A 27,753-nucleotide genomic window follows, 5' to 3' on the forward strand; every position below is an offset into this window, starting at 1 on the left:
TTCTTTTAAAACTTTTATTCAACAATATAGAATTCTTTTAATTATAGTATAGAACTGTCCATCACGACACTATATCCCCTGCAACCCCCATGTCCTGGAAGAGACAGGCACAAGCTGTCTGACCATGGTCCATCAGAGGTTGGGGGGGAACAGCCAGAACAGAGGAAGGAACGACTAACCAACAACTGCTTTGCACACCCTTCACGTTTCCACGCGTTCTGGGTCAGGAAGAGCTCAACAAGGAAACAGAGGCAGAAGAACCTTTAACACTCGGAGGGAAGGGCTGCGGTCATAGCGAGGCGAGTGCCGTCCAGCCAGGCGTGTGCCCCGCTCTGAGCCCTGCCCGCGCCGCGCAGTCCGCCCGCCGTCGCTCTACCGCGCCGATAGGACGTTTGATTTGGTTCTCATTCTGCTTATGGAAAATTGGGAGCAACAGCATCGGACCTGAGGAGAGACGGGAGGAGGGAAGTGAGCGTCGCGGGGCACTGCCAGCTCAACACGGAGCTCCGTGAGGAGGCGACGGCTGGGCACGCTGCCCCGTATCTGCCATCCCACCCCCTGCCAGACCCAGGTGCACCCTCCATGGCCCTCGGGATCTGGGGACAGCAGGGAACCTCAGCCTGCTTTGGAAGAGGTGAGAGAGGAAGGCAGAGCTGAACAAGGTGAGAGAGATGCAGTCCAGCAAAGCAGAACTGTCACGGACAGCCAGACACAAGTTTGGACTTTTCTTCCGTGACCTACTGTTTGGAGTTTCCCTCCACTACCACAAACACCTCCCATAATTCCACTAAAAGCACTCAGCATGCCCAACACACTTGCAACAGACAAGCTGGCAAAGCTGCTTGCTGCATCCGTTTTCTGTTGCATCCCTCAGTGACTGCTGGGGCTCAGTTTTGAGCCTTTCCTCTCACAAGGCACTCAGCCAAACCAGTGCACTACCTCTGCTAGAAAGCTGGAGCTAGGCCAGCTGAAAGGCCAGGAACATGCACTAGGACTCTCCTAACTTTCTCCAGGGGAAAGAAGATGAAGATGCATGTTCCCCAGTCCTCTTAACTTCCTAGGTACAAAGCACTCTTCCCCAGCTCCTAGCTGTCCCTACAGTCAGAATGCTTTGCTAAGGTCCAGAGGAGAAAAGGATTTCCTGCTCTGAGTGCTGGAAGAGCCACTGGCTGCAGAGATAAACTGGTGCAAGCTGCAGTCATACGTCCCCACTGCTCTGGGATCAGGAGACTCCACACCCTCCTCCTTCCCAGACTCAGCTGCTGTTTCCCTCCAAGATGAATCTGTCACTGCTCATCCTACCCCAGAGCTGGGGAAGGGATGTGGGGAGATAAGGGGCAGGTTGTTCCAGCCTCTCTACTTACTGCAACCAGGGAAAGCCATTTCAGTCTCTGGAAGAGCAACTCTCTTCCTTTGCTTGACGATACCAGGAAAGAATTCCCAACTCAGGTTTAGAGAACAGGTATTTTCTCCAAGCACCACCTTGAAATTTCACCATCAGGTTCAGACACTGTCATGCATTTATATGCAGCACAGTCATATACAGTGGTCAACAGTGTTCAGCTATCAAAGTTCCCCCACTCAACCCATTTTTCTTCTCCCCATCTCTTCTGCCTTGCCCCTCCAGAAGCTGGGAATGCCAACACACAAGAGCTGGAAAACAGAGAAGCTTCTCCCATAGCAACTGAAAACCATGAAAAACATCCACTTCTCAATGGAGGAATTAAATAGATATTTAAAATCAATTCAAAACTTGATATTAAAACCCCAAACCAACCCTGCTGGTACTGGCACAACATAAGAGCACAGGAGACTCCCCTGCCCCTCAGGCCAGGCAGCCAGGAGGGTGGGCAGATGGAAGGAGAGGGTTGGGAACACTCACCAATGCCTTCAGCAACCTCTGCAGGAGAGCAGATGTTAGCAAGGCCCTGCAGGATGGCAGCAATCACAGGCTGCTCCTCAGCCCAGCCACCCAGGACAGTCCCCATGTCCCCAGGTGCAAGGAGACAGCTACTCCCTACTCAGCACATCTTTAGACAAAGCCATCCACGCAGGCTGAAAGCAGACGAGCAGGGGGGGTACACAGGTAGAGAACCCCGATTTCCAGCCGTGCATTGGTGACCTGGTCTGACCCACCAGGTAACAGCAGTCAGGTCTGTCCCTCAGGCAGTGCCTGTTTGAGACCAGTGGAGCACAAGAGCTGAGCCCCACGCTGTGCCCAAACCCTCACACCTCCTCTGTGGCCCCAGGGCAGCGGAGACAATCTGCCCCAGAGAAACTCTCAAGGCTGAAAGCAGGAAGAACTGCAACCACAGACTGAGTGAGAGATCCCAAAAAAACACAGACAAGAGGGGGTGGAAGAGCTGACCTGCCCTCCTGGAGGAGACAAGGCCTCCAGCTCTCAGGCCTTCTGGCTATTCCATAGATTTGAGACGGCAGACGTTCAGACGTATAGATATTTATTGGTTTCAGTGAATTATACAAATGGATTGACCTGCTGTCGATGCCAATAGAACTTTATTGGAATATGGAATGTAAACAGATGTTTCAAATAGAAACATTGCAACCTTATAAAAAATTAACTATTTCAACAATGCCGCAGAAGGAAATTCTGTGTTTAGGTGCTGGTGGGAAAACACTATCTCCAGCGTCTAGGTTTGAGTGTCACCAGAACCACTTGATGAAGTTACACACAGAACAAGTAGAGGAGGCAACTGTGAATTGTGGGGCTATGAAGCCATCGAGGGATCTGATGAAAGAACCCATAAGACGAACCCCCCACCCCCCACGAGGATCGGCACCCCAGAATTCAACAAATGGCTGACTTTGTTAAAACACTGCGTGGGATCCCAAGGCCTGGATCAGTAGCTGCACAGCCCCGGCCCTGACGCCGCTGTTTGTTGATCCTCCCCCCTCCCTGTGCTCTCCTCCCCAGCCTCCTCTCACTCCTCCATCCTGCGGTGCTGGATTGAACCACTCCAGAGCTGTGCTCTGGCACAAGTCTGCGTCTGGCACGAATTCTCATGGGAGCCACGTCATGAGGTACGTGGTTGCACACCTATCACAAGAAATCTTGCAACACTGACTTTCCTGAGCTTGGTGGGAAAGTCTGGATAGTCCCTCCCCTCTCCTGCCGCAAGAGCAGCCCTCACATTCACAAGTTTCCAAAGCAGGTCTATTGAGTTTCTTCTCAGAGCGAGCCTTTGTCAAACACACTGGAGGGGGGGATCTCCTCTCCCCAGCAACTCGGATCAGTGCCTTCGTTTTAATACTCCAAACCAATCCCGAGATGCTGCTGGGTTTGTGGGTTGTTTTTTGTTGAACTCCCCCTCCCTCCCCCCCAACCACCCTGGCATTCACAATTGAAACTGGAAATCAAGGGCCAAATTCAAGCCCAGAGTGAGCAATAAAGACTTGGACCTCAAAACAGAGTTGCACCTGCTGACCCCCAGCCTGAATTTGGTTCATTCAGAGTCTACAAGTCAGAAAGGCAAGTTTAGAAAGAGGCATGCTAAGGGCTGATGGTGGAACGACCAATTTGTCCCCACCAGCATGGTGGGGAAGGCTGGACTGAGAAGGAAGAGAAGGATCCATAGAGATGTGAACCAGAATCAGTTGTGTGGAGCCCTGGAGATATCACTACATATTGAACTCTTGCAAGACCATTTGCCCAGGGCTTTGGTACCACAGGGTTAGAGTTACATTAACCACAACCACCAGAGAGGAACTGAGGTTTATGACCCCCCCCAAGGTTAGATTTCTGCTGAGTATAAAGGGGAGGGAAAGGAGGGGGGGTCCTTGGTTCTTTTCCCTTCACTGTGTGACCGAAGGTTTTGCTTTTATTTGTAAACATCTTGAATTACCCGTCGTTTTCCAGTCCTCATCGTGCTGTTGTCATGCCACTGGAGAGCACAGCATTTTCTGAGCTGGGCTGGGACTGCTCCTTCACCACTGGATCTGCAGGAGACAGACCAGGCAGGAAAAGGAAACAGCATTTAATAAAGCGGAAGCTCCACCCAGGCAAATCTTTCCAGAGAAACTGCCCTCAAACTGCACAGAGCTGCTAAGGCTTTTGCAGAGTGGGGAGCCAAAATTTGCCCCCACAACTGTGACCCTGCTGGCCCCAGCTACTCCACAGACTCACAGAAATAGGGGTGATCCATTGCCTCCTTGGCAGTCAGCCTCTGTTGATGGTCATATCGCAGCAGCTTGTCCAGGAGGTCAAGGACTTCAGGACTGACCAGGTGTCTGTTCTCACTGTGGATGAAGTTCTCCCAGCGCTTCCGGGAATGCCTGCAAAGGGACCAGCTGTCACTGCACAGCCCTACCCTGATGTCCCATGGGAATCACCTGCCACCAGCCACTTCTGAGTATGGGTGGCTGTGATAAACAAACCACAGCCCTTCCTTGCACAAGTTACTGCCCAGAAAATACCTGCCAAAGGTGGAAAATCCTCTTCTTTATGTACACAGTTGTACAATCTCCTGTGCCAGGAAAGGCACAACATTGCACATTCCCTTCTGTCTACAGGGACTAGACAACACCATGTGGCAGGCAGGGTGACACTCTTGGGATTAGAACTGGTCTGGCCTGCCAGCCAGCCTCACAGAAGCTGTCCTCACTAATCCCAGCCTCAGAACCTGTCCTCACTATTCCATCCATTCCACTTGTCCTTTTCAGAAATCTCAACTGGAAGACTCTGAGGCACCCAGCCCACACTTAACTGCAGTTTCTACATCTCCACATAAAGGATGTGAACATGCAGGAGAGAGACGAAATAGGGGATGGCTCATGAGTCATGGGAGACACAAAAGGAAAGAGCCTGCATTTCAGTGACTCCCTGAGATGACATGAGCAGCTAGATGTGATGCCTGCAAGCAGCACCGTTATCCAGAAGATCGAGCAGGCCTTTGCTGAGAGTGCCTCAAGGGTACAGACATCAGTTTATCTCCCTCTCTGTGCTTACAAGGAAAAAAAGGCAGCATTTCACTTCTCCACTTACTGGCCCAGGATGTCATTGAAGTGCGGGTCCAGTTCTATGTGGTACTTCTTGAGATACCCATACAGCTCATCTGTGCCCAGGACCTTTGCGATGCGAACCAGCTGGAACAAAAGGCATGTTCAGAGAGCAGAAGGGCAGCCCACCACTCTTTTGCAGAGGCAGAGCTGCTCAAATCTAAGAGCCCTCCTTCTGGAAATATCCAGACAGAAGGAGTTTCTCCCTTGAAATTTGCTTTTGCAAGATGTGCAAAAAACAAATTTCCAACACATGGCAGCAAAATAAGAGGTGGCTCAACCAAACATAGCAGCATCCTTCCAGCCTGGCAGTCCCATCCCGAGAGCCTCCCCACTATACACACAGAGATGAACTGGGGACAAACTTTTCACAAAGTAAGCCAGGTAACAATGTCTTTACTTGGTCATAATTGTCCTGGCCGTGGAAGAAGGGCTCCTTTCGGAAGATCATGCTTGCCAGCATACAGCCTAAACTCCACATGTCTAAGCTGTAGTCATACATCTGAGGGAGAAAAGGAGAAGCTGTCAGAAAAGGCACACTCACCACAGCCTGGTTCCCCACAAGCACAGGCAGCCTCAGCCTTTGCACTTCACAGCCAGCCTCTCTCCAACCCAGGCAATGCCCTGACAGGCAAAACCAGACAACCCAAAGGTGGCTAAAGTGCAGCCACAAGTGCTATCATTGGATAGATAGCAAGGAGGAGACAGACTTACTTGGTAGTCCACAAGGAGCTCTGGTCCTTTGAAGTACCTAGAGGCCACACGGACATTGTATTCCTGAGCTGGATGGTAGAATTCGGCCAGACCCCAGTCTATGAGCCGCAGCTGAGCATGCAACAGAGACAGAGTCATCAGCCAGGCAGGTGATGGCCACATTGGCCAAACCTCAATCCTGTGATGCAAGTGTGGAGCCCAGGGTGGAGGGAGGCCCTCTGTGGACAGCCGATGCTCTCAGCAGTTTTCTGATCAGGTTTTTCCCTTTCCCCTAACATCAGCTGGTGGGGCAAAGCCCAGCTTAGAGAGCTCCACTGCCTTCCGAGTCCAAGCACACTGTTACTGCTGGGCAGCTGGCTCCTTGCCAGCACCACCACGTCCTTGAGTACTAGGGAACAGGCAAAAGTCTTATCCCACTCTTTGGAAGAGCTGGGCTGAAAGCAGTGTTGATTTTACCTAGGGACTGAGAGCAGAAAATGGGGTAGGAGGGGCTCAGCACATCCTGCAAGGCAGACCATCCCCACAACTGGGATGGACAACCTGCTTACTAGGGAAGGACTCCAGTAAGAGATTCCCTTCCTTATACACCTTGCCTTGCCTGTACAGCCACTGCTGATTGACAGAGAGGGACCTGTGGACCACCAACTAGTTCCTTGACGCAAATTCCAGGTCCCTGGGGCAGGCACACACAGCACTCATTGCAATACAAGTACCATGACAGGGTGGGGTAGGCCCCTGTGCTGCCCATTTCCTGCAGTCTAACCAGCACACCCCAGCAGTGAGGGAGCCATGGACTCCCACTGAGGTGCTTCCCTGTGGGACTTTGACCATCTCCTGATGCTGGAACAGGTGGAGGGGAGCCAGTAAGGAAAGGTTAGAGGGGTATGTGCAGCTGCCAGGGCTATGGGTACAGAGGCAGCAGAGTTTCAAGTTTCTGTGGAAAACCCCTGCTTGTAAGCCCTGGTGTCACAATACCTTTTTCTGTTGGTGGTCTATCATGACGTTGTGGGGTTTGACATCCCTGTGCATGATTCCCATGCTGTGACAGTAATCCAGGGCCTGGCAGACACACACACACAACAGACATGGCTGTAACCATGGGCACAGCATTACCAATGTAATAGACAGTTCTCAGGCAGAAGCAAGAGTTCACAAGAAGTGCCATAACCCTGGCACATGAAATGAGCAGTTTCAGCTTTTATGCTGCAAATGAAAAAGTGACAAGCTGGCAATAAGACTATTAGACCTTGTGCCCTACTGCAGTCACAGGTGTTCCCTGTGCTCCCTGCACAGTTGTTGAATAACACAATGCAGAGAGGTGTCCCACCTAGTGACAAGCCCAGTGCTCCATAGGTCAGGCTCTCTTCCCTAGAAAGGGAATGATTCCTACATGCATGGAGTTTTATGGCCTTCCAGTGAAGCTTTCCACTTGTGTCCCAAAACACACTCAAGCTAGAAAGTCACCTCTGCCCTGCTGATTTAAGCACAATTTCACTTAAAAAAGGTAAGTGATAGCACACGAGGGAGAGCAAAGCTGCTTCAAACTTGTAGGCAGGAGCACATATAACCTCCCCAGCTCCATGACCTTGCACCACTTGCCCCCCCAGCGCAGCTGTTCCCTTGAGCAAGGGGGTGAGAATGTTGTTTTCTCATCTCCAAGGGGAGGGAGATCCATCCATCAACATCTATCAGATGCTATGGCATCTCCAGCAGCACGGAAAGAGGGTACAGCTTGCAGTCATTCAATATCCAAGACACCAGTGCCAGGGAAGCAACGCTGGCCTTGGGCCTGTGCCACAGTGGGAAGCAAGGAGGCAGCAGCTTCCATCACAGCAAGGCATCAGAGAACTGCCCTGCAGTGACAAGTGGCCTCACAGCCCACAGGATTCACAGCAAACGGGGGTCCTGGATCTCCAGTCCAGCAGATCTGAAACAGGTCACACAAACTGCTTCCAGGGATGAAGACCTTCTAGTGTCTTGTGTTGCCAAGGCTCAAGTATCAACTAAACTTCATCACCCCTCCATCCTAATCCCAGGCTGCTCCAGGCTCCTTCCCAACATCCAGTAGGAAGGTCCTTCCCTTCCAGAGAGGTGGGCAAGCGTGGGGGTGAAGAGAAGAAAGCCTTCCTTGAGCCCACTGGGTATGTTTCAGGAAGGCTCCTTCACCATCATGTCCTGGAGCACACAGGGCTTTCCTAGCCTGTCCCACTCATTTCCAGAAGCATGGGAGCTGCAAAGTGCCAGCCCAGAAGTGCCAAGGCCCTGCTAGGACCTGAGACAGCCAAGCTGCTGCTCAGCAGGTAAGAACAGCCCTGGGATGGGTCAAACCTGTCAGATCTCCCTTGTGCCCTGCTGCCTCCCCTGTCCTGCAGATGGAGACCCCCAAGAGTCAGTGTAGCACATCCCACAGACCTGCCATGGTTCCTTGAGGGAATTTCCATGGGGAAGTGCAAGCTAGTCTAGTTAAGGCGGGGTATTTAGGGCACTCCTCACCTTTCATCAGAGGGGCAAGGAAAGCTTTGGCTGGGAAGTGTCAAAGGAAAATACTGATGTTAAATGCAACAGCTGGCATAACTAGTGGGCAGAATTCACCTTCTGGGGCTGCATTTGAATACTGCAGCAGAGGAAAGCCTGGAGCTGCCAGTCCCTCTATTTTAATCTCCCTAGCATCACAGCTCCCCAGCCCTGCCTCAAGGGCCTTGTCCAGGCTCTGGATGTTTTTCTGGGAGTTCATTTTCCTCACAGCAGCCCAATGGTGCAAGAGTCATAGAGAGACCAAGCACAGCTCTACCTGGTGACAAAATCACAAAAACTTTAGACCTCAGAGAATCACAGACTCTTTGGAGGTGACCAAAGGCCCTCAGTTTGGCTGCAATACCTCATAGCAACAAGCCAGGTAACCTGACCTGTTTCCAAACCTTCCCAGGTTATGAGACTTGGATTCTGCACTGAACACAAGAGAAGTAACCTCTCAGCAACCATGTTCCATGAGCCCCACTACTGCCACTCTTGTTCCTGGTTTTCCCATCCAGACTGTTATGTGCAATGCCACTCACCTTAAGCAGCTCATACATATAAAACCGAATATCAAAGTCTGTCAGGATCTGGTACAGTTGCTGAAACAGATTTGGGGAGGGAGAAAAACAAAGAGAGAAAAAATAAATACTCCATTTTTGGAATGGTTTAATTTCCTGCCCCCCACCTGCCTCCACTGCTCATTCCAGAGCAATGACCCATTCCCATAATTGACCCATTCCAGATTCCCTATGAATGCTACCATTCCCAAGGGCTCTCCCGATCTCAGACCTGCCAGGAAATCTAGAAAGGATGAAAGGGCTCCCATGAAATGCTACTGGCATCGTTCATACTTGTCACAACTTTCCAGTAGGAGATGGGCAGGCTGTCTGTCCAAGGGGGACAGAGCAAAAGCTCTGGAGGAGGCACAGAAAATTGTGACTTTCTTTCTGTTTTCAAGTTGCCGTGATGATTTTGTATGTCAAAACTGACAAGAGCATTCAGAGAAGGTGGGCTGGGTACACATGGGAAGGTGTTCAGGGTGTGAAAAGGAGAGGAAAACATCAATCTAAAGGAGTATGGAGTTGGGAAGCACAAAGAAGGGAGCCAGCCTTAGAGCCACAGAGGCTCTCTTCTATCCCAAGGTAAAGGCTAATTCAACTGAAGAGCACAGAAATGCTTGTGGGACCAAGGAGAGCACAACTTGAGTTGTGGGGAAGTGCTCACTGCCACCACTCTCCTCTTCTGTGTCCTGCAGCTGCTCACGTGGAAGTGACAGAGCTCCAAGGGGCACTTTAACCTGCCTTGTGCCACCAGCACTAGCACAGAAAAACTCATCTTCCTGCTGCTCCCACACCAGGCACAGCTGGCCCCAGATTTGCCTTCTGCTCTGTATCTGTCACAGGCTGCGGAGTCAGCCCAACCTTGTTGAGCTGTCCTCTCTTCCAGAGAAAGCAAGGCAAGATGCCAGGGCAGAGCAAGGAAGGACACTCACAGGGGAGCAGTGGGACCAGACCTCTCTGCCCTTTCTTACAAACAAGGATCATCTCATAGCTCAGACAAATCACCAATTGCATCAGCACTGGAACCTGCTGTCCATCACAGGCACCACTTGGCAGCTTCAGGAAAAATCCCAGAGCAAGGGATTGAAATTCATATTCCCAAAAAGTAGCTCTGGCCCCTGGATCCCCTCCAGGCCCATCCTCAAGTTCCTGCCTTACTGAAGGCCATTTTCAAACAGCTCCTGTCCAGTCCCAGAATCAGAAATCATTTGACAACATACAAGTGTCACTTACTCACACAGAGCTTTAACAGCCTCCAGGACACAACTGCATTGTAGTCTCATGAGCTGGGATGATCCTAATGCTTTGGAGCAACCCAGTGAAGCAGACAAGTGAGCAGGGAGCAAAAAAGACATAGCCACAAGCTACAGAGCCATAGCAGGGATGGATTTCCTGACTTGTGCACAACTGATGCAGGACACAGGGCCAGCAGAGGACAGCTGAGCCCTTCCAGAGGTCTGTTTAAATGGCTTCCTAGGTCACAAACACTGCAAGAAATATGTAAAACATGTCCTTCTGGCATTCACTGCCCTGTTCAACTTCACCTGGCAACATCAATGCACCTGGGGAAGAAGGAGGGCAGGAAAGGCAGTGGCATTACAAGACTAGGCCTCATTTTCCCTATTCCCTGTCTCTCTGCCTCTTGCTGCCTGTAGGTGGGAAGGGGATGGAAGGGAGGCCACCAATGTCTTTCTTCTCAGACCTGCAATGCTATTGCTTCTCTGGCTCATGGCCTTTGGCAGTGGGCCATGATAAGCCCAAACACTGTTGGGCAAACAGTATTCAGCAGATTTCCCTAGATGAGCTGCCTGTGAAACCCAGCCCCTCTGACCTCTGTCAGTGCCAAGGCCAGCAGTGTGGCCAGCAGTGCCCAGCTCTGCTCACCACAGGGAACAGTCCCTGCAGGCAGCCAGTGAATGCACACAGCTTTGAAGGACAGAGCCAAAGTTTCCACTGCGATTGGGTCCTGTACAGGCAGCTGCCTCAAGCAGGCTTTGACAGTGAGCTTCAAATCCCCTTTGCCCAGCATGGCAGGACAGGACAGACACCTCCTCTGCAGACATGCCCCATGCTCTATTCTTACAGCTGTCTCTGGGGAACAGGATTATCAGAAACATCACTGTGGGGATCACTCAGACCCAGCTCAAACATCTGCTCAGCACTCAGGATCCCATGAGGCCTCAGAGACCTGGGCTGGTCTCCTTTCTCCATACAGAGCACTAGAAAAGGCCAAACCCACCCACGGGCAGCCACTACCCCTCCCCAGCTTTTGGTGGTATTTTGGACACATCACAGAACCAGTCATAAACCAATCTTGTTAGTGCCTGAGGAGGCAGAGACACACTTCCCCCAGCATGGGGCTGACAGGAGTTAAATGTTTATTCCTCTCCCCTGAGTGAGCAACACAGCTGGCTACGTGCAGGAAGCAGCATCTGCAGAGCAACAGGGTGGCTGTGAGGAGACACTGCTTTGGGGTGCAGGGCAGCAGCAGTAACAAAAGGATAAAAGGAAAACAGTTCCCAAAGCATCCAGGCTTGGCAGCCACACAAGGGAGGAGAATCTTTTCTACTTCTGCATTGCTTATGCAGGGCAACAACCATTTTTTTAAACAAACCCTGGATGTACAAGGAGAAAACCCATGCACACATTTCCCTCAAAGCAACGTGGCCTGAAAAGTCACCAAAATGCAGGTGAAATAGAAGACTTGACTCAAAAACCCACTGTACCCACAACTCCAGCAGGCTGAACATGCTGAAGCAACCTTCCATTGCTCAGCTTTCTTGCCCATCTCATCTTCAGCTCCAAACCTGCTAGAGCAAACCCAACCAAGAACTGCTCCTTGAGACCTGTCTCTGTCCCCATTTGCCTCTTTGGGGCAATGAAAGGCACAGTACCAGGTACACTTACAAAATACATGACAGCTGATAGCGACTACAGTGCAGGCGTCTCATTTCTAGTTTGAAACCAATTAGCAAAAACATTTAATTTTGCTGATGGTTTCTCAGTTGCATGTGGCTCTGCAGTGCAGCTTTCATTTAAGGGAAATTGCTGTGGGGAGCTTGAATGCTCTCAGATGACAAGTAATGCAGCAGGTCTGAAGAGAAACACTAACCCTGTATGTAAGCTGCTGTCCTCACCCAGCAGAATACATATCCAGCCTGGCTCCAGCTCATCCTCCTGGCAAGTACAGTGCTGTCACTTCCAGAAGGGACCCAGACAGGTAATTTAAGAAAATGTAATCAGCCCTGGGGAGGTATCACCTAAGTCTCCTGTTTATGCCATCATTTAAGAATAGTGAAATAAAAGCTTGTGCTTCTGATCTGGGATCATCCACAGCCACAGCTTGGATCCTACAGAACTGCAGCTTCTGCCCAAGCACAGAGAGCTGAGGAAAATCCAGCAGCCACTTCCATGGGTGCACAGGAACAGTGTTCTGCCATTTGAACAGGCACAGGGGTCAAAGTATTAGCATCAAAGCAAAAAATAATAATGCTGGAGGAAAGGAACTTCCAGAAAGGAGACAACTGAGCAGATATTCAAACTTGTGAGCAACTACTGCCAACATGACAGAGAAAAATGGATGCCCGTGGAGTGGCCAGCAACCACCTGCTGCCTGCAAAACATGTCACCAGGAGCTAAAGCCTCCCAGGCTTCCTCACAGGAGGAAGGTCAGCCAGGACTGCCAACACTGAAGCAGCATTTCCCCTCCAGAGCTGCCAGCAGGCCAGGAGTCACAGCCCTCAGCCACACAGGCTGCCCTGGGAACCCCTCACACACCCTGAAGGTGATTTGCAAGTGACATGCTGGCTCTCATCAGCGCTGCTGAATCCAGATGTGAACACAGAGATGGGCACATCAGCAACAGCCAGATCCAAACAAAGAAAAGAGGTTCTTGTCACCTGAATTAGTTCATGTGGCACTTAACTCCAGCAGAACTTGACTGCCCAGGGAGATAAGGACTATGGAGCAGGGGGACAATGACTGGGTGCTCTCCAGCTGCTTCACGTGTGGAGGTACAGAGCAAGCTGAGACCTCCATACTCATCTCACATACTCTGCACTCTCTGCTTGGCACTTCAGAGCAAGGGAAGAGACATCTTGGGAGTTTCTGTACAGAAGAAGTCACCCACAGGCACCTTCAGTAGAAGCAGCTCTATAATCTGCAATTAGTTGGAGCCCCAAGAACCTACTCAAACAGGCAGACAGCTCATGGGAGTGGAGCATCAAACAACCCACACACCCCATACGCAGCTAGGGAAATTCAGGTTACAAACAAGCTCTGAACACAAGAAGCCACACTGCATGCCCTGGGGACACACTTGCATTCCCAAGACAAGTTATTCCTGCCTTGTACCAATCAGCATCAAAAGCATCAATACTTTCTGTCTTGGACTTGTACAGCTGTGAATTTGGACTTCCCCGAGGAGCGAGGCTTTCTCCCAGGAGCCTAGAGAAGTCTGCTGCAAGCTCATGTAGTTGTTTCTAATGCAACAGCCAGAGTTGAGCACTGTCACTTGTGCAGTGGCCAGTCCAATGCTCCTCACTGGCTACAGCAGTGCCTAGCCTGGCTCTCCATGTGGCCAGGATGGCCAAAGGAACACAGACCCCAAGCCCAGCATTTTAAGAGTTAAGAGTCCCTGCTGGCCACCAGCCTTAAGGTACTGCTGAACACTCCATTTCATGGATACATTTCAGTTTCTGGGGGATATCTCTGAGGGTAATTTTTCCTCTAAGGACACGTCAGAGTGGTGTAATCACATTTTGACTTGGAGACACACAAAGCAATCCTCAGCAAGGTGTACCAATACCTGAGCAAACTAGCTTATCTCAAGACATGTATTAAAAATAAAAATCAATGAAATAATTAAAAGGTATCTAAATAGAAAGTTAAAAACTTCTAGGACCAGCCTTACAAGGAGGCTGTGGGTCACAGAAGCATAGGAGAACATTCCCAACACACGAGGCCCTGGCTCAGCCCAGATGATGTCAACAAAGCCCAGGCAAACCAAACCTGCTTTAATTAGCCCTGAAAGGTCACCACAGAGCACTCCTCTCATGGCTGTTTACTTGATGGAGGCAACACTGCTCTCCCTACTCAGAGCTGTCAGGGCAGATTCTGCTGCAAGTTCTTGTAATTGTGGCTCCTGCTGTTTATCTCTACATGAGATTAAGCAGCACTCAGACCTTCACTTCAGCATGGCTGCAGCTCTGGCTACACACACACATCCCACCTGGCAGCATCCAGCTCACCAGGCCCAGCCCAGAGGGGCAGAAACTGCATGTGCTGCCCCTCAGCATGCAGGGCTGCAGGAGCTGATCTGTGAACTAGCTGCCTTCATTATAACCAACCAGCCCAAGATCCTTCTCTGGGCGTTTGGTACATCTGCTTCCTACAAAACCTGTACCTACATAATGATCTGGGACAGAAAGGAAGAAAAAAAACACCATTCCATAACATGGAATGAGATCTCTGAATGGAGCAGGAGGGCTGACTGCTGGCTTTCTAATGGCAACTGCTCAATTAATTCTCCACCACTGACTTAGTGATTTAGGGTAAAGGCTCAAATGGGGGAAGCAAAGATATCATTAAGATAGGTATGGCTGCTGATTACAGATCCCTTCTGTCAAGAAGAATTTTGGAAGCACAGGTAGTTGTAGCTGCACTCACACAGGACCCTAATTTTGGGAACAGTAATATCCCTTGGAGCCCTCAGACATCAGAAGAGCCAGGGAATACGCTGCAGCCTCAGATAAGGGGGAAAAAAAAGCTCTTAAGATGTATTCAAGAATGTTCAGTCCCTCACTACCAGGCCCACTAGCAGTGGGAAATGAGCTCTCCAGGCTCTGCCACCCCACACTTCCCAAGTCTGAAGGATTCCAGAATATATCAGCGTCACCAGTTCCATCAACTGCACTGCTGTAAACAGAGCACTACAGCCCAGGGATTAACTTGGGCTGAATATATAGCACAGCAGTGATTACTAAATTGAGAGGGGAGCAAGAATATCTAACCTGTTGACCTTATTTCTCAGAGTTGGGACATTCAGCACACAAAACTTTTATGCCTTTTCATCTAGAGCCCATTAACAGGTTTCTGATTAGCATGGAGAAAAAAAAGTGAAGCTGAAAATTGTGAAAACTCTAAATTCCCCCACAGCTCTTGAGGATTATATGAAAATCACTGCATTTTACAGAAATAGGAAGCCTTCATCCTCCAAACTCAGGCAAACTCACCTTAAAATCTGTGTTATTGATGTACTCAAACACCAGAGCAGGGGTCTTTGACTGCAAGAGAGAAAAAGTCATAGTTTAAAATACACACTTGACCTTTCTTTGGCTCCAAGAGACCTGAGAAAGCCATTGCTTCCTGCCCAGACCTCACTAGGGCCAGCAAGGTGGGAGCAGGACACGGAAAGTGCAGCCCTGCTTGTACCCCACACACTGAGCACCAACTCAGCATTTTGACCAGCGCTGCTCCCCCACACAGAACAGAGAGAGCACTGGGCAAGGCAAAACGTGTCAGCAGGAGCTAAGGCCTCCCAGCCTTCCTCCCAGGAGAGAGGTCAGCCAGGACTGCCAACACCGCAGCAGGATTTCCCCTCCAGGGCTGCCAGCAGGTCGGGAGTCACAGCCCTCAGCCAGCTTCCAGCCACAGAAACTCCCCAGGAATGGGGTAACTGGGAGTGCAGAGCATGACATGACCACTGGTTACTGAGTAGGACAGCAACCAGAAGGATTAAAGTGCTAATATCTACTTGCCCTGGCTGGTACTTAGGTTCCAGATGCCAGACAGAAGCTAGAAGGCTAAAGGCTCTACTTTCTTACGGAATTTGTAGGACTTCAAAACTTTCCCCCATCAGCTGGGCAACTCAGGAAGGACACAGAAGGGGTGTTGAAGAGTCTGGGGAACACTGAAAGGAAGAGGAGCCCATCCAAACAAACCAGCCATGCCTTAAGCTGGTGGGAAGGCAATCCCAGCACACCTACCCCAACACAGGCACCTACCACTGGATCCTTGACAGTGTCAATCAGATTAATGATGTTGGTGCCACCACGGAGATTCTCCAGAATCTTAACCTCGCGTTTTATCTTCTTTTTCTTCACTGGCTTAAATAGACAAAAGAAATTAGAAGTGAGAGTCCTTTCAGAAATTAACACTAATTTATGCCACTGATTTTGACTGGAACACATCACCTCCCCTCCTCTCTCTGCTCCCACCCTCATATGGGAACATTTTTAGCACCAAAGAGGAGACAGACTTTGCATGAACTAGGATTTCCCTCTCATCCATGAAACACTTCCACGCATCAGGGGGACAATCAAACCACTCCAGACAAACAGAACTGTGACTCCAGTAACTGTGTTTAACAGTGCCTTGGACTGCTATGTGGTAACCTCAGCATACTGATTCATGTTGTGCACTCAGAGTCACAGGACAAGAATGGTGGACCTAGCTCTGCTTTTGTTTACCTACACTAACCAGCCTTTCACTTTTCAACCTGTTTCCCAATGAATACTTTAATCCTATGAAACAATAACCTGAGAGTCTCCAACATCAAGATTACTTGTAAGCTCAGACACTGCTGTGCCTCACTTGCAACCACCTGATATGCACAGAGCCAACTGCACTGCATGTCACTGCATCCATAACCATGATTATTTTTAAAGCCTAAAGACATTTTAAACAGTTTTGACTCCTCCTCTAATCTGCTCAGTCTCAGGAGCCCTCTTTGCAAAGTAAGCTTTCCTCTGGACATCACCCTGTGGAGACTGACAAAGAACAGCTGCTCCCAAGGCAGAGGCTCAGAGCTTCGGCTGGCTTTTACACTCTGCTGATCCAGTGGTTCACTTCAATGCAAATGATCATTTCTGTAACTCATCCACTCCCAGGACAACCCTAGCTACGTGTAAATGAAAGGCAGTTTAGAGCAGATAAGAGGTGAGACTTTCTTAATGAGCCTTGGCTACTGGCCAGTGTGGGCAGCACCAGCTGCAAGTCACTAAGTCTAGCAGTCCTTCATTCCATAGCTGGAACACCCCCTCCTGCCCCACCAATACCACTAAAAAGAACTGCAGAGACATCTTGTAGGGACTGGTAAAGCCCCATCTCTCAGGCTGCTGATAAAAACACTCCTCTCCAGACTTCTAGCTTTCTAAAACATTCATCATCTGGCACTGAGTCTGGTGTGTGTGGAGGGGTGTGATGAGGAATGGCAAAGGTATGAGGCACCTTCCCAAAGTAACACACATTAGCAGATGTCTGTGTGAAGGACAAGGAACCACAGGAGCTTAACAGCTCATGCTCACCACCTCATATCTGCCACAGCCTCCCACTTCTATGATGGCCACAGAGTGCTGATGGGGCAACTCATACGCCCCTTACGGGCAAATCCAAGGCAACCCCTGTTTTCAGACCCCTGGCACAAATGTATGAGCAGACAGGAGAAGGAACAGAAGGCTTTATATAGTGGGAAAATATGGCGTTTATGTAAGTGATAAAATATGCTGTATTTCAGGTGGCTGAAACCTTCAGATTCGAATTCTGCTCTTCTCCTCTTGCAAGTTAAAAGGCATGAGCTAGACTTTAAAGCCAAAAGATGAAAATCTCAGCCTGAAGCAAAGTGCCAAAAATAACACCAGTGCCAGCACAGGGAACGTCAGCACCTCATAAAGCCACTGTGGAAAATGGCAGCAAGGCCACCGCAGCTGTCAGAGCTGGAGCCACGCTGGGCAGAGCTTGCTGGGGAGTGGGTGACCAACACCCCAGGGTAGTACCCAGAGAATGCTGGAGCTCCTGGGAGCTTGGACAGAAAGGGACAATCAGCCAGAGCAAGGGCATGTAAACCAGCAAGAGTGAGAGCTACATCTTGGAACCTGAGAGGAGGATGCCTCATTAGGAACTAATTTAATTTATGTCAGCATGGAGACAGACACCACCCTTGTGTCACCCACATGCACAGATCTTACCAGAAGGCCAAGATGGAATTAGAGGATGTAATTTGGTTACTCTGCTTGTCCAGTGAGGCAGATGCACACACAAGCTGTTTTCCAAGGAACTTCCGAGAGGAATTGAGGCACTGACATCCTGAAGGTGCTCCCTGAATGGCCTGGCTATGACAGACATGCCTTCCAGCCTCTCTGCTGCAACACTTGCACCTGACTGGGAGCTGAAACAGTCCCTGAACACAGCCAAGAGAACCCAAAGCCCACTCTGAAATACCTTTTCCTTTGTACTGTAGTTATTTCAGGGGCATTTTGCATCAGCTAGGTAGGGGAGGATATCCCTCTATCCCTCCAAGATTCCCTTTTCTCCTTTCATAGCAACTACTGCTCCCACTGGGGCAGAAGTTGTTGCCTTCCAGTCACTTCCACATATTTCTTTCACCTTCTGCAGGATGGGAAAATGATGCTCTATATTATCTCCATCAGAAATCCACCCTTACCCACCACACACTAAAACACTAGAGCAGACAAAATCAGTGGTTTTTAGAAAAAAAGGAGAGAAGTTGGTTTTTTTTTAATGAAATGCCTGCAGATAATCACCACCAGCAGCATCTCTGATATCACCAAGGGAAGACACTCGGGCAAACACTGTCTCAGCAAGAGGGAGAGGTAAAAGCCACTCGCTGTTTGCACTTTTTCCTGCTAAGCTGCAGGACTGCAGAGCTCTGGCCAGGCTAGTCACACCATCCCCACATCAGCTGTGGGCTGGGATGAGGGCCCCACAAGCCTCCAGGCAGGGCTGGGGTTGGGAAGCTCTGCATCCTCAGACACTCTCCCTGCACGCAGCCAGCTCTCAGAGTGGGGTTTTCCACCACTAGGTAAACAAGGATGAGGCAAAAGAAATGCCACAGGCTGAAGTCATTTTAGAGGAAAAGCTATTTCCTAGGAGTGTCCTCAGAGAGAGCAATGTGGGGGAACAGTTTCCCCATTTCAGTGGTGACTGCTGGCCTGCGCCCCATCCCACACAGCTTTCACCTACCCAGCCTCTCGCCACAGGTCCCAGACCACTGCCCCAGCCACAGCTGCAAACACCATGTGCTATGCAAGGACACATCCTGGGGCTCTGTTTTTGCCCAGTAACCAAGCCCAAGTAACTGAATCCAAGCCCAAATTCTTCCATCTAGCAAGTCAAACAGCTTGGTGAAAACCACTCCAATACATGGCCAGCATTGCACTGGGGGTAACTGTTCAAACCAGAGAAACTTTGCTGACTTCCCTCATGTCCCATAGCCCAGTACAGCTGAAACTACAGGCCGGGAGCAGCATATCAGCCACGCACCAGGATTAAGTCTGGGTTGCTACAACTGTCTCTCAGAGTCACCCGATCTGTCTCTCCAAGGATGTTGATTCCAAACACACATGGATTAAATGTGAACTGAAGCTATTATGGCCTCCAACCATCTGCCTCTCCCAGCAGGGATAGCTTCTAAAACACCAGCCCTTGTAGCCAGAGTATTTTTAACAATACTCATTTAAGACTATTTTATTAAACCAGGCTAAGAACAGCAGCATTTCAGGTTGTGCTTCCTACACAGGCCAGTCCTCCTGCACTGGGAGGGGGACTTCCAGCAGAGGAAAGTAGCAGGCACCTCAACAAAATTAGCTGTTCCTGAGTCTGATCTGCCTGTGTTTGCAAGGCAATGTTTTACACAGGTACAGCCTCCATCTCCATCTGTTCCCACGCCAGAGGTATTTCAAAGCTTTCCTCCATTCTGGGATTCTCCAGTGACCAGTATGGGTCAAAGCCCTTCTCTCTGAAAGAGGCTCCAATACAGTCCCTCTGCTCTGTGCAAACACCTACTTCCATGAAATCTGTACAAACTTGACAGCTTGGAGACTTCTGTCGCATTTGGTTGAAACTGGCCAACCAGTGCAAAAACTACTGGGGGGAGGAGGGGGAGAAAGGCTGACAGACAGCAGGATTGCGTAAGACTCGTTTCCATAGGAAACCAGGCTAAAAGACATGTCTCAGTTTAACCGTGTCTACACTGGGAGGGGTTTAATTACTTCAACTGCATCAATACCCTTAGAACAACATTACTGTCTAGCACAAGCCAGTTTTCCAGTTTCCCAGAAAATTGCTTCCTTCCTCAGGCAAACTGGAAGTGAGGTGGCTGTGGATTGTGGAGACAAAACATGCAGCTCACAGCTGTCCACTGTGCTGAGTGCCCAGAGCAGAGGGACAAGATGACCTCCAGCCACAGGAGGATGGTCTCTGCTGGACCCACCAGATCTCACTTGACTATCCTCAGCCACCTATCCTTTGGTGGCTGCAGGCTTCCCACCCTACCAGCCAAATGGATAATGATGCTTCAATTCACTTGAAAGTCAGGCAGAAGAGGCAGTGGCAGTGACCAGAGCTATCCCAACTCTCTTTGCCCAAAGACTGGGGAGCATTGTGTAAAGCTATCCCTCTGCAGAGGTGAAAAATATCACACGATAAGCTTTGTAGTCAGGTAGATCCAGAAGAAAACATCTTTTTGTGACCAAGAGAACAGATCCTGAGTCATTTTCCACAGGATCATGTACACTTGTAAGCAGGGAAGGAGTCCAGCTGTAGCAAACACCAGCTGGGAGAATTAACATTGTTTGCTAAAATAAACCTTTAAATAAAAGACTGCAACCATCACTTCCTGTCTTGAACGAATACATGGCTGCCTGGTTAAAGATCTTTTTTCCTCGGTTTCTAAAGCAAAGGGAGTACACTCTTCTGTCAGATGCTCCAGTTCCAGCTTTCCCCAACAAGCTGGGGACCCATTGCTTGAATTCAAGCAAAGAGAGAAATCAGATTTGTTACCCAAAGTTCTCTACGCATTTTCTCACTGTGAAAGAAAAGCAGTAACCAGGAAGGCATGTGAAATACGAGTTAAGTCCAAAGCATAAAAGTCATTTTACATTAGCCCAGAGCAGGCAGCCCAGCAGTGCACACATGCTGCCAGCTGAGGGGCACACGTGCTGCTCTGAATCCCAGAAGGTCCTGGGTTTTGCCCAGCAGGTGCTCTGAAACAAAACTGGGGTTAGCACAGCAGGAAAGAAGGTTTAGCAATCAAAAGATACAAATCCATGAGAAACTAAAGTAACGTATTCCACCACCCCATTAAAAAAAATCAATTCTTTGCTCACCAGCCTGAATAGCCTGGAAATACAACGATGCTTCCAGTGAACAAGCAGGGAGATCTGAACACACAATGTCCAGCACCAGCAAAAGGCTCGAGCAACATCCCTGTCACAGGCTTTGAACATTTAAAAGCTGGCACTAGAAGCTCATTTGTCTCTAGCAAGTATTATCGAAAGGATCACAATAATCGGCCTATAAGGCCCAACACCAATTGCTCAATAGGAAAATTGGATTCAGAGCAGCTCTGCTTATTTTGCCAGACATCAGCTGGGAAATCAAATAACCGTATTCCAAAGAGCTACAAAATCGAGGAGCCCACTTATGTTAACATTCTGTTGGTTGCATTTTACCACTTCCACTGTGGAAATTTAAACTTTTGTGAGGTGCTCTTGAATTTTAGAAAAGAGGGGGGAAAACATATCTTGAAAGTACAAAAGTACTATTGCTTTTTAGTTCAATAAAATATACTTAAGTTTGGTAGTATATCCTGGCATGTGTTCTGAAGGCAGCTTTTTTCTTTCCTTCAGAGCCCTTTTCATTCCAACATGGCACACCTCAAAACAGCCCTCCTGGCGCTTCAGAACTGCCCATGATACATCAAGAATTCTGCAGTCAACTAAAAACAAGACATGTGAGGACCAAGCCCTGATCCCCACCAGCACCATTCCATGGGATGGGAATTGTTCCTTCAGCCCCCTGCAAACAGACACAAGGCTGCATCTCGCCCTTCTCCAGGTGGGAGCTGCAGCTTTGCAGTTCATCAGTTCCTTGGTGTTACACCACCACCACGAGAGTCACCAGCTGCATCTCCAGGCCTCTGCAAGGCACCCAGTACTGTCCCAGTTGGTCTCAGCTCACACAAGGCTGGACTCCAGCAGCCAACTCTGCCAAGCTCATTGTGGGTAACTAGTGTGTGAAAGACAAGAGCTGTGTACCCATCTCTCTTGCAAAAGGGCTCATTTCAAGACTGCCAGAGGAGGAAGTGGGCCAGGGAGAGCTGGTTCAGTGCATGCAAATGCAGGAGGAGTAAGAGACAGAGAGTTACCAGGAGCAGGCATTGAACAGCTTTGGTGGAAGGTCACTGATGCAGTCAAAAGCTCCAGCCTGAGGGACCAACAGCATCCAATCCTATTTCCCTGTGCAATCCCTTCTGCACACCAGCATGAGAGTAATTTCAGCCCCCTTCTAGAACAGCTGATGTATGTGGACTCTAAAGCTTGTAGAGATGGAATAAAACTTAGCAGAGCCACCATCCCAACTTGGTTCTCTAGTTACTAGAGTGACAACTGGAGTTCAACACTGGCAGGATCTTCCAAGCGTGCCTGGTACAGGCAGCAGCTCCAGCCCAAATGGGGGAACGGGGGAAAAACAAAGCCAAACATGCAAGAATGCACTTGTGAAACCATGTACATGGTTGAAATTTTCAGTGCATGGACTCAGCACAGAGGGACAAAAGCCACCAAAGGAGAAAAAGGCTATTTCATCACTGCTGCAGGACCTCCATCTCACTGGTCCCTCTCCTTGCATCTGCATTCTTCCCCTACCTCCACCCATGCAGAGTAACCACACAAGGAGACAAAACAGCCTCTTTTTGATGGGTTTAATGCTTTGCAGGCAAGTAGAGCATACATGGACATATAGGTGCATCACAAAAGCAGGATAACTCCTGACTCCTGTAGAGACCTGCAAACATGGATGCTGTAATCTCCACCCCATGGAGGGGGTGCAGTAGGGATGGAGGCAGTACAGGAGACTGGGAGGTGAAGGACACACCTATACAGGTGGAACAGCGAACCCTCAGCACCAGCAGTAACTACAGGTAACTCATTATAACAGCATCATTCTGATGACATGGCATCACCTGTAGCAGTTACAAGCAATGTGGAAAGTTAGCCTTTGGCTTTTAGAGTGGCAACTTTCAACACTGTTCACATCCTCCAAGAACACTGTTACCCCCAGAACAGAGGATTCACTTTAAAGCATGCTGGGAGACATTTTGGAGCTGCATTAGCAGAAAAACAAAATGAGAAGTTCATCAAAGAGACAGCACAGACTGATCTCAGTGGTCCATCAAAAACCTCTGTGTGGTAAGACATGGAAGAGGAGAGCTGCTTCAGATACCTGCACTGGATGCAGACAGCACATCATTCACTAGCAACAAGGATGTTTTAAACTTCCCGTGTACATGCTGAGGAATGTCAGGCCTCATCCTGGGAGTCAAACCTTAGCGTCAGATTTAAGTATGACAAGAAAACACAAACAGAACACTTTCACACACTCCCTTTTCCTGGTGTGGGCTGCCCCAAGGCAGGCAGGAAGCAAGGCCACAGCTGTACCCAGGCCTGTCAGATCAAAAAGCAGAGAGGAACCTCCAACAGCAGCGAGGGACTGCAGAGCACAGCTGCTGGCTGACTCCATGCCCTACTAACCTGTGGGGTAGGAAGGTCAGTACAGTGTAGAGTCCCCACACTTCAGACCCTTCTCACTCTTTGCTCTCTGAATACATTGAAAAGGGGGGGAGTTGTCCTCTGCCTCACTGCTCAAGATAAAAGCTTCTGGAGGATGTTGGGCATGGGGTGTCTTGTGTGGCAAACCAGGCTCCTGCCCCACTTTGCACACACCATCCTACACAGTGCATCCTGATGTCCTGCTGCAGTGGAGTGAGAAGCAACCTGCTTGATTTGCCTTTCTAAAAAAGAGCTGCAGAGTTTTCCCAGGAAAAGTGACATTAAGAGCATCATATTTGTAAGGCACTTGATCCAGAAAATGGTAATGTCAAAGTCATTTGCATGATCTAAATTCTCTTCCGTTGCTGATACATGTTATGACCACAACTAACAACATCTCATTTTCCTGCAGGATTATGCCTGGTCCTGCACTTGGGGTAGCAGAACTGAAAGGAAATGCTGGGTTACTGGACAGGGAAACAAGACATCTTGCTTTGTGGAAGCCCAAAACGCTTAAAGTACTGTGGTACCAACCTCGGCTCCCTGGCCTTGTCCAAAGTTGAAGTCTTCATGGAGCACGTACAAACAAACCAGGCAAGTGGCTGCCCTAAGAGGAAGAGGAGTTGTCTCCCTCATGCAGCCCTAAACCAGAACCTATGCTCTAGTCTCAGCTTTGTTGAGGCTAAGGGACTTGCCCAAAGTCACACAGGAAATCTCTGTGGCTCAGTTCTGCATCAAAGGGTGATAAAATTTCCTGACCTCTGTGGAGGATGGTACAAGATGTTCAGGTACTACAATGCCAAAGCAGGGGAATTACTTGCTATGTGCTAGCTTGGGCTCAGTAAGGACAAGCTGCTTCAAAGAGCAAAGGCTAGGAAGACACACCAGTGACTTTCCATGAAGTTGAGATATCAAAACAGTGACTCTTGGTGAAACTCACCCTAACACCTAACATAAATTGTACTCTCAAAAATGTTAAAGAGAAAGGACTGTGCTAAACAGCTGCATCCATTGCCCAACCATGGTACTTCCCTTTAGCTCATCCCTGCATCACACAAAAACCTGCATTTCTCATCTCACAGAATCCAAATTTTTCCCCAGTTAGGAGGAGCAGAGACATCCAGTCCCTTTGCTAAGATTCCCCTGTAGATACATGCAATTATGTTTGCAATTAAGTTTTGAGTCTAGTTACAGGAAACCAGAGGCACTTTCCACAGATCAGGGTGATGTTATTGCCACACTTCACAGGTTTTCATAATGTACACAACGTGGTGCTCTGAAACTCCCTTTTCACTGACCCACTTTCCACGGAGGAGAAAGTTCATCTTTATTTATCTGGACCTTCTGCTTTTCCTTGCTCACTCACAGGAATGCTGTCTGCATTTTAATGCCAGTGGAGAGAGCCAGGGGAACCAGTGGCAACACCATCCACTTCATATCTGGGACAATCCAGTCTCCTGCTTGCAGGGCATTAAGGCAACACATTCAGGCCCCAAGGAGAAGGAGCACCCAGCTGCCCTCAGATGACTCTTGCCAGCTGACTCCCTGTCCAAGGCTGACAGGCTCCCTAGCTGTGACAGAGTTCAGCTGCCACAAGGAGAGCAGCATTGCCCCAGGGGAGGCTCTTTGGGCTGGGAACAGGCAAGGAGCAGGGTTTCTGATGACTTTTCTTGCAGCCTCCTTTCAGTCTTGCGGTGCCTTTCTATGTGGTGCCCAAGCTAGGATTTCAATAAACTACAGCAGTCCCAAAGAGGCCACCAAGGGCTCCAGAGGAGCATGCACAAGTGCACAGTTTCCCCAGGCCAGCCACCAGGCATCTTGCTGTAAAATCCAGCTCTGCACTTGCCACTTGTGACTACTGTCTGACAGCAAAAACTCCTGCCTGCATCTGCTTTAAAAAAGACAAAACCCCAAACCACAGAAGAATCCAAAGGAGGGGGAGCACGCCAAAGGAACCTGGCTTGGCAAGGACACATGAACCTCACCACTCTCACATCAGGCTCAGCCACAGAGGACAGCTCACCTGGCCACCTCCTTGCCCACAGCCAAAGCTGGGGTTTGCGTGCCTCCTCCCAGAGGCAGATGGAAGATGATACCTTTCCCAGAAGTGCTGGCTGGACAAACCATGACAAGTTCTTTGGGAAGCTAAGGCAGATCCCGAGGAAGCAGGCACACTGAGAGAGTGGGAATGTCAGCAGAGACAGCCAGACATGCCATCTGAGTGGATCTAGTGAGTGCCTTAAGGCTACAGCCCTGCAGATATGCATGTCCCGGAAAGCTGCTCTTCTCAGTGGTGCACGGGCACATTAAGCTCAGAACCCCCTGCATGCTGTGGATGAATGTGTGCCCAAATTCTTAGGACACCCATGGTCAGACACTGGCTCCCACGTGCTCTTGGGGAACAAGTGATAAGTGTTGCTGGTGCAACAAGTGACAGCCACAAGTGTCAGCCAAGCCAGAATCAAACATACTGCAACTCTAACCTTTCATCTCTGTCTTAACTCCCCTGCCTGCCCCGAGATCACCAACACAGAGTGCTGCTAGGACAATCAGCACAGCTTGCTGTGAGCTGTTGCTTCAGTGTCAAACATGGTGAGACATGCCCCGCAGTGTATAACCTGTGCACAGCCATCCCAAACTACAACCTCCCAGTGCTGCACAAAGGTCCCCACAGCTCAACCCCACCAGGTTCAACACACCAGCAAACAGATCACCAGCACTGCCAAAGTTTGGTAGGTTTCCTTGAGCCCCCTCAAGTTTCCATAGTGTTTGTAGTATGACTGTGATGAAGCTCTTTTCCACATCAGATCCTCTAAAGGACTGAATATAAAATATTGGTTCTTTTTAAACTGCTGAGCATCCCACAGCCTGGCTCTGGAAAGGCCACATGCCGGCTGTCTAGAGATTAACAGAAGGATTCCCCCCTCCAGGCTTCACATTCCTGTTGAAATGGCTGTCCCTGGGCTGTTTCAGACAGGCATTGCCAGATACGATTTGCCAAACACAGACAGAACACGCAACGCTGTTCAAATGTCAGGACTCGGCTCTCCCCCACCAGAGGAACTCTCAGCCCTGAGCTATGCTGGACAAGGAGGGGTGGAGACATCAGAACATCACTACAGTACTCAAGACACCAATTCCATTTCCAAACACACCATCCCAATGATCTTAACGAGAAAACAGGAGTTTTGGAGTGAAGAAAGAGATCCAACAGTTCTTTGGCCCTGCCAACCCAGCTTCTCTCTGTCTTGCTCCCAGCCACCACAAGCCTCTACATCATCAACGGGATACTCACCTTGAGGATCTTCACGACGACCCTCTCGTTGTTGGTGATGTTGATGGCCTCAAAGACCTCGCTGTACTTCCCTCGGCCGAGCTTTCGAACCAGCTGGTAGTCGTCCTGGTTGCTGCGGGCACCAAGAGGAGAGAGGCGGTGCTGGGGGAAGAGCGGACAACTAACACGGCAGCAGGCCGGGGAGCGGGGTCCTCTCCCAGCCTCTCCCCGCCGCAGCCCCCCGGGACACCCCAGCACGGGAGCGGGGGACCGGGACATCCTCCCCAGGGGCCGGGGCCCTCCCGCGGGAGGAGGGAGGGCGGGTCCCCGCACGGCGCTTTACCCCCAGCTCGGGACGTGCGACTCGTAGTCCCAGTACTCGCGGCTCCTCAGGCTGTTCACCTCCGCGTACACCCGCGCCCGGCTGCCGGCGGCCGGGCCGGGCATGGCGGCGCCGGGCGGCGGCTGCAGCAGGAGGAGGAGGAGGGCGCGGGGCCGGCGCGGGAGGCCGGCGAGGCGGGGCGCGGCGCGCAGGAGGGCGGCGGCGGCGGGCGGCAGGGCCAGGCCGGAGCGGGGCCGCGGCGGGGCGGGGCCGGCCCGGGGGCGGCGGGCGCGGGGCCCGCGGAGCTGCCGAGGCCCGGGCCCGGTGCCGGCGGCTGCAGGCGGGGCCGCCCCGAGCGCCGCGCAGCCAACCCGGAAACGGCGGCGCCGCCGCCGCGCCCGCCCAGCGCCGCGCGGCGCCCCCCGGCGGCGCGGAGGTCCGGCCCCGCGGCCGCGCCCGCCCCGCGCCCGCCCCTCAGGCGCCGGGTCCCGCCGCGGAGCCTCCCGGTCTGCTGCCACCCGTCCCGTGTCGCCGCCCAGCCCGGCAACCCTCTGCAGCCGAGCCGTCCCCAGCCTCCCCTGCCTGCTCCATCGCAGCCTGGCGCACGCCCGCCACACCCTGACACCCCCGGCACTCCCTCACACCGCTGCGGACAGCGTCACCTCTGCCCCCTCACGACCCCACCTCAGCCTGGCCACAGCCCTGGTATACTGTCACCCCATCGCCGCCTGCAGTCGCACTCTCTCCTTGTTCCTGTCGCCCCATCACGTCTCGCCAGCCCCA

General features: G+C 50.6%; 1 protein-coding gene across 1 annotated transcript; it reads right to left on the reverse strand.

Annotated features, from left to right (window-relative positions):
* On the reverse strand, positions 1 to 27,134 carry CSNK2A2 (casein kinase 2 alpha 2). The gene is made up of 12 exons (XM_021541203.3): positions 26,992 to 27,134; positions 26,670 to 26,781; positions 15,812 to 15,913; positions 15,041 to 15,091; positions 8,787 to 8,846; positions 6,706 to 6,789; positions 5,731 to 5,841; positions 5,417 to 5,518; positions 5,003 to 5,103; positions 4,145 to 4,293; positions 3,864 to 3,957; positions 1 to 444 (listed from the first exon to the last, which is right to left on the reverse strand). The coding sequence occupies exons 1-11, from the start codon at positions 27,093 to 27,095 to the stop codon at positions 3,881 to 3,883; spliced, it is 1,053 nt and encodes a 350-aa protein (XP_021396878.1). The 5' UTR covers positions 27,096 to 27,134; the 3' UTR covers positions 1 to 444; positions 3,864 to 3,880.
* Between the last annotated feature and the right edge of the window lie 619 nt (positions 27,135 to 27,753).

Source organism: Lonchura striata, chromosome 13 (genome assembly GCF_046129695.1).
Source record: "Lonchura striata isolate bLonStr1 chromosome 13, bLonStr1.mat, whole genome shotgun sequence".
In the NCBI taxonomy this organism is placed as follows: domain Eukaryota; kingdom Metazoa; phylum Chordata; class Aves; order Passeriformes; family Estrildidae; genus Lonchura; species Lonchura striata.

Coding starts and splice junctions, on each gene's coding strand:
- CSNK2A2 (XM_021541203.3), bottom strand. CDS start 27,095: ATGCCCGGCCCGGCCGCCGGCAGCCGGGCGCGGGTGTACGCGGAGGTG. Junction 26,782..26,991: donor TCGCACGTCCCGAGCTGGGG/GTAAAGCGCCGT, acceptor TGGTGCCCGCAG/CAACCAGGACGACTACCAGC. Junction 5,104..5,416: donor GCCAGGACAATTATGACCAA/GTAAAGACATTG, acceptor CTTTTGTTCCAG/CTGGTTCGCATCGCAAAGGT.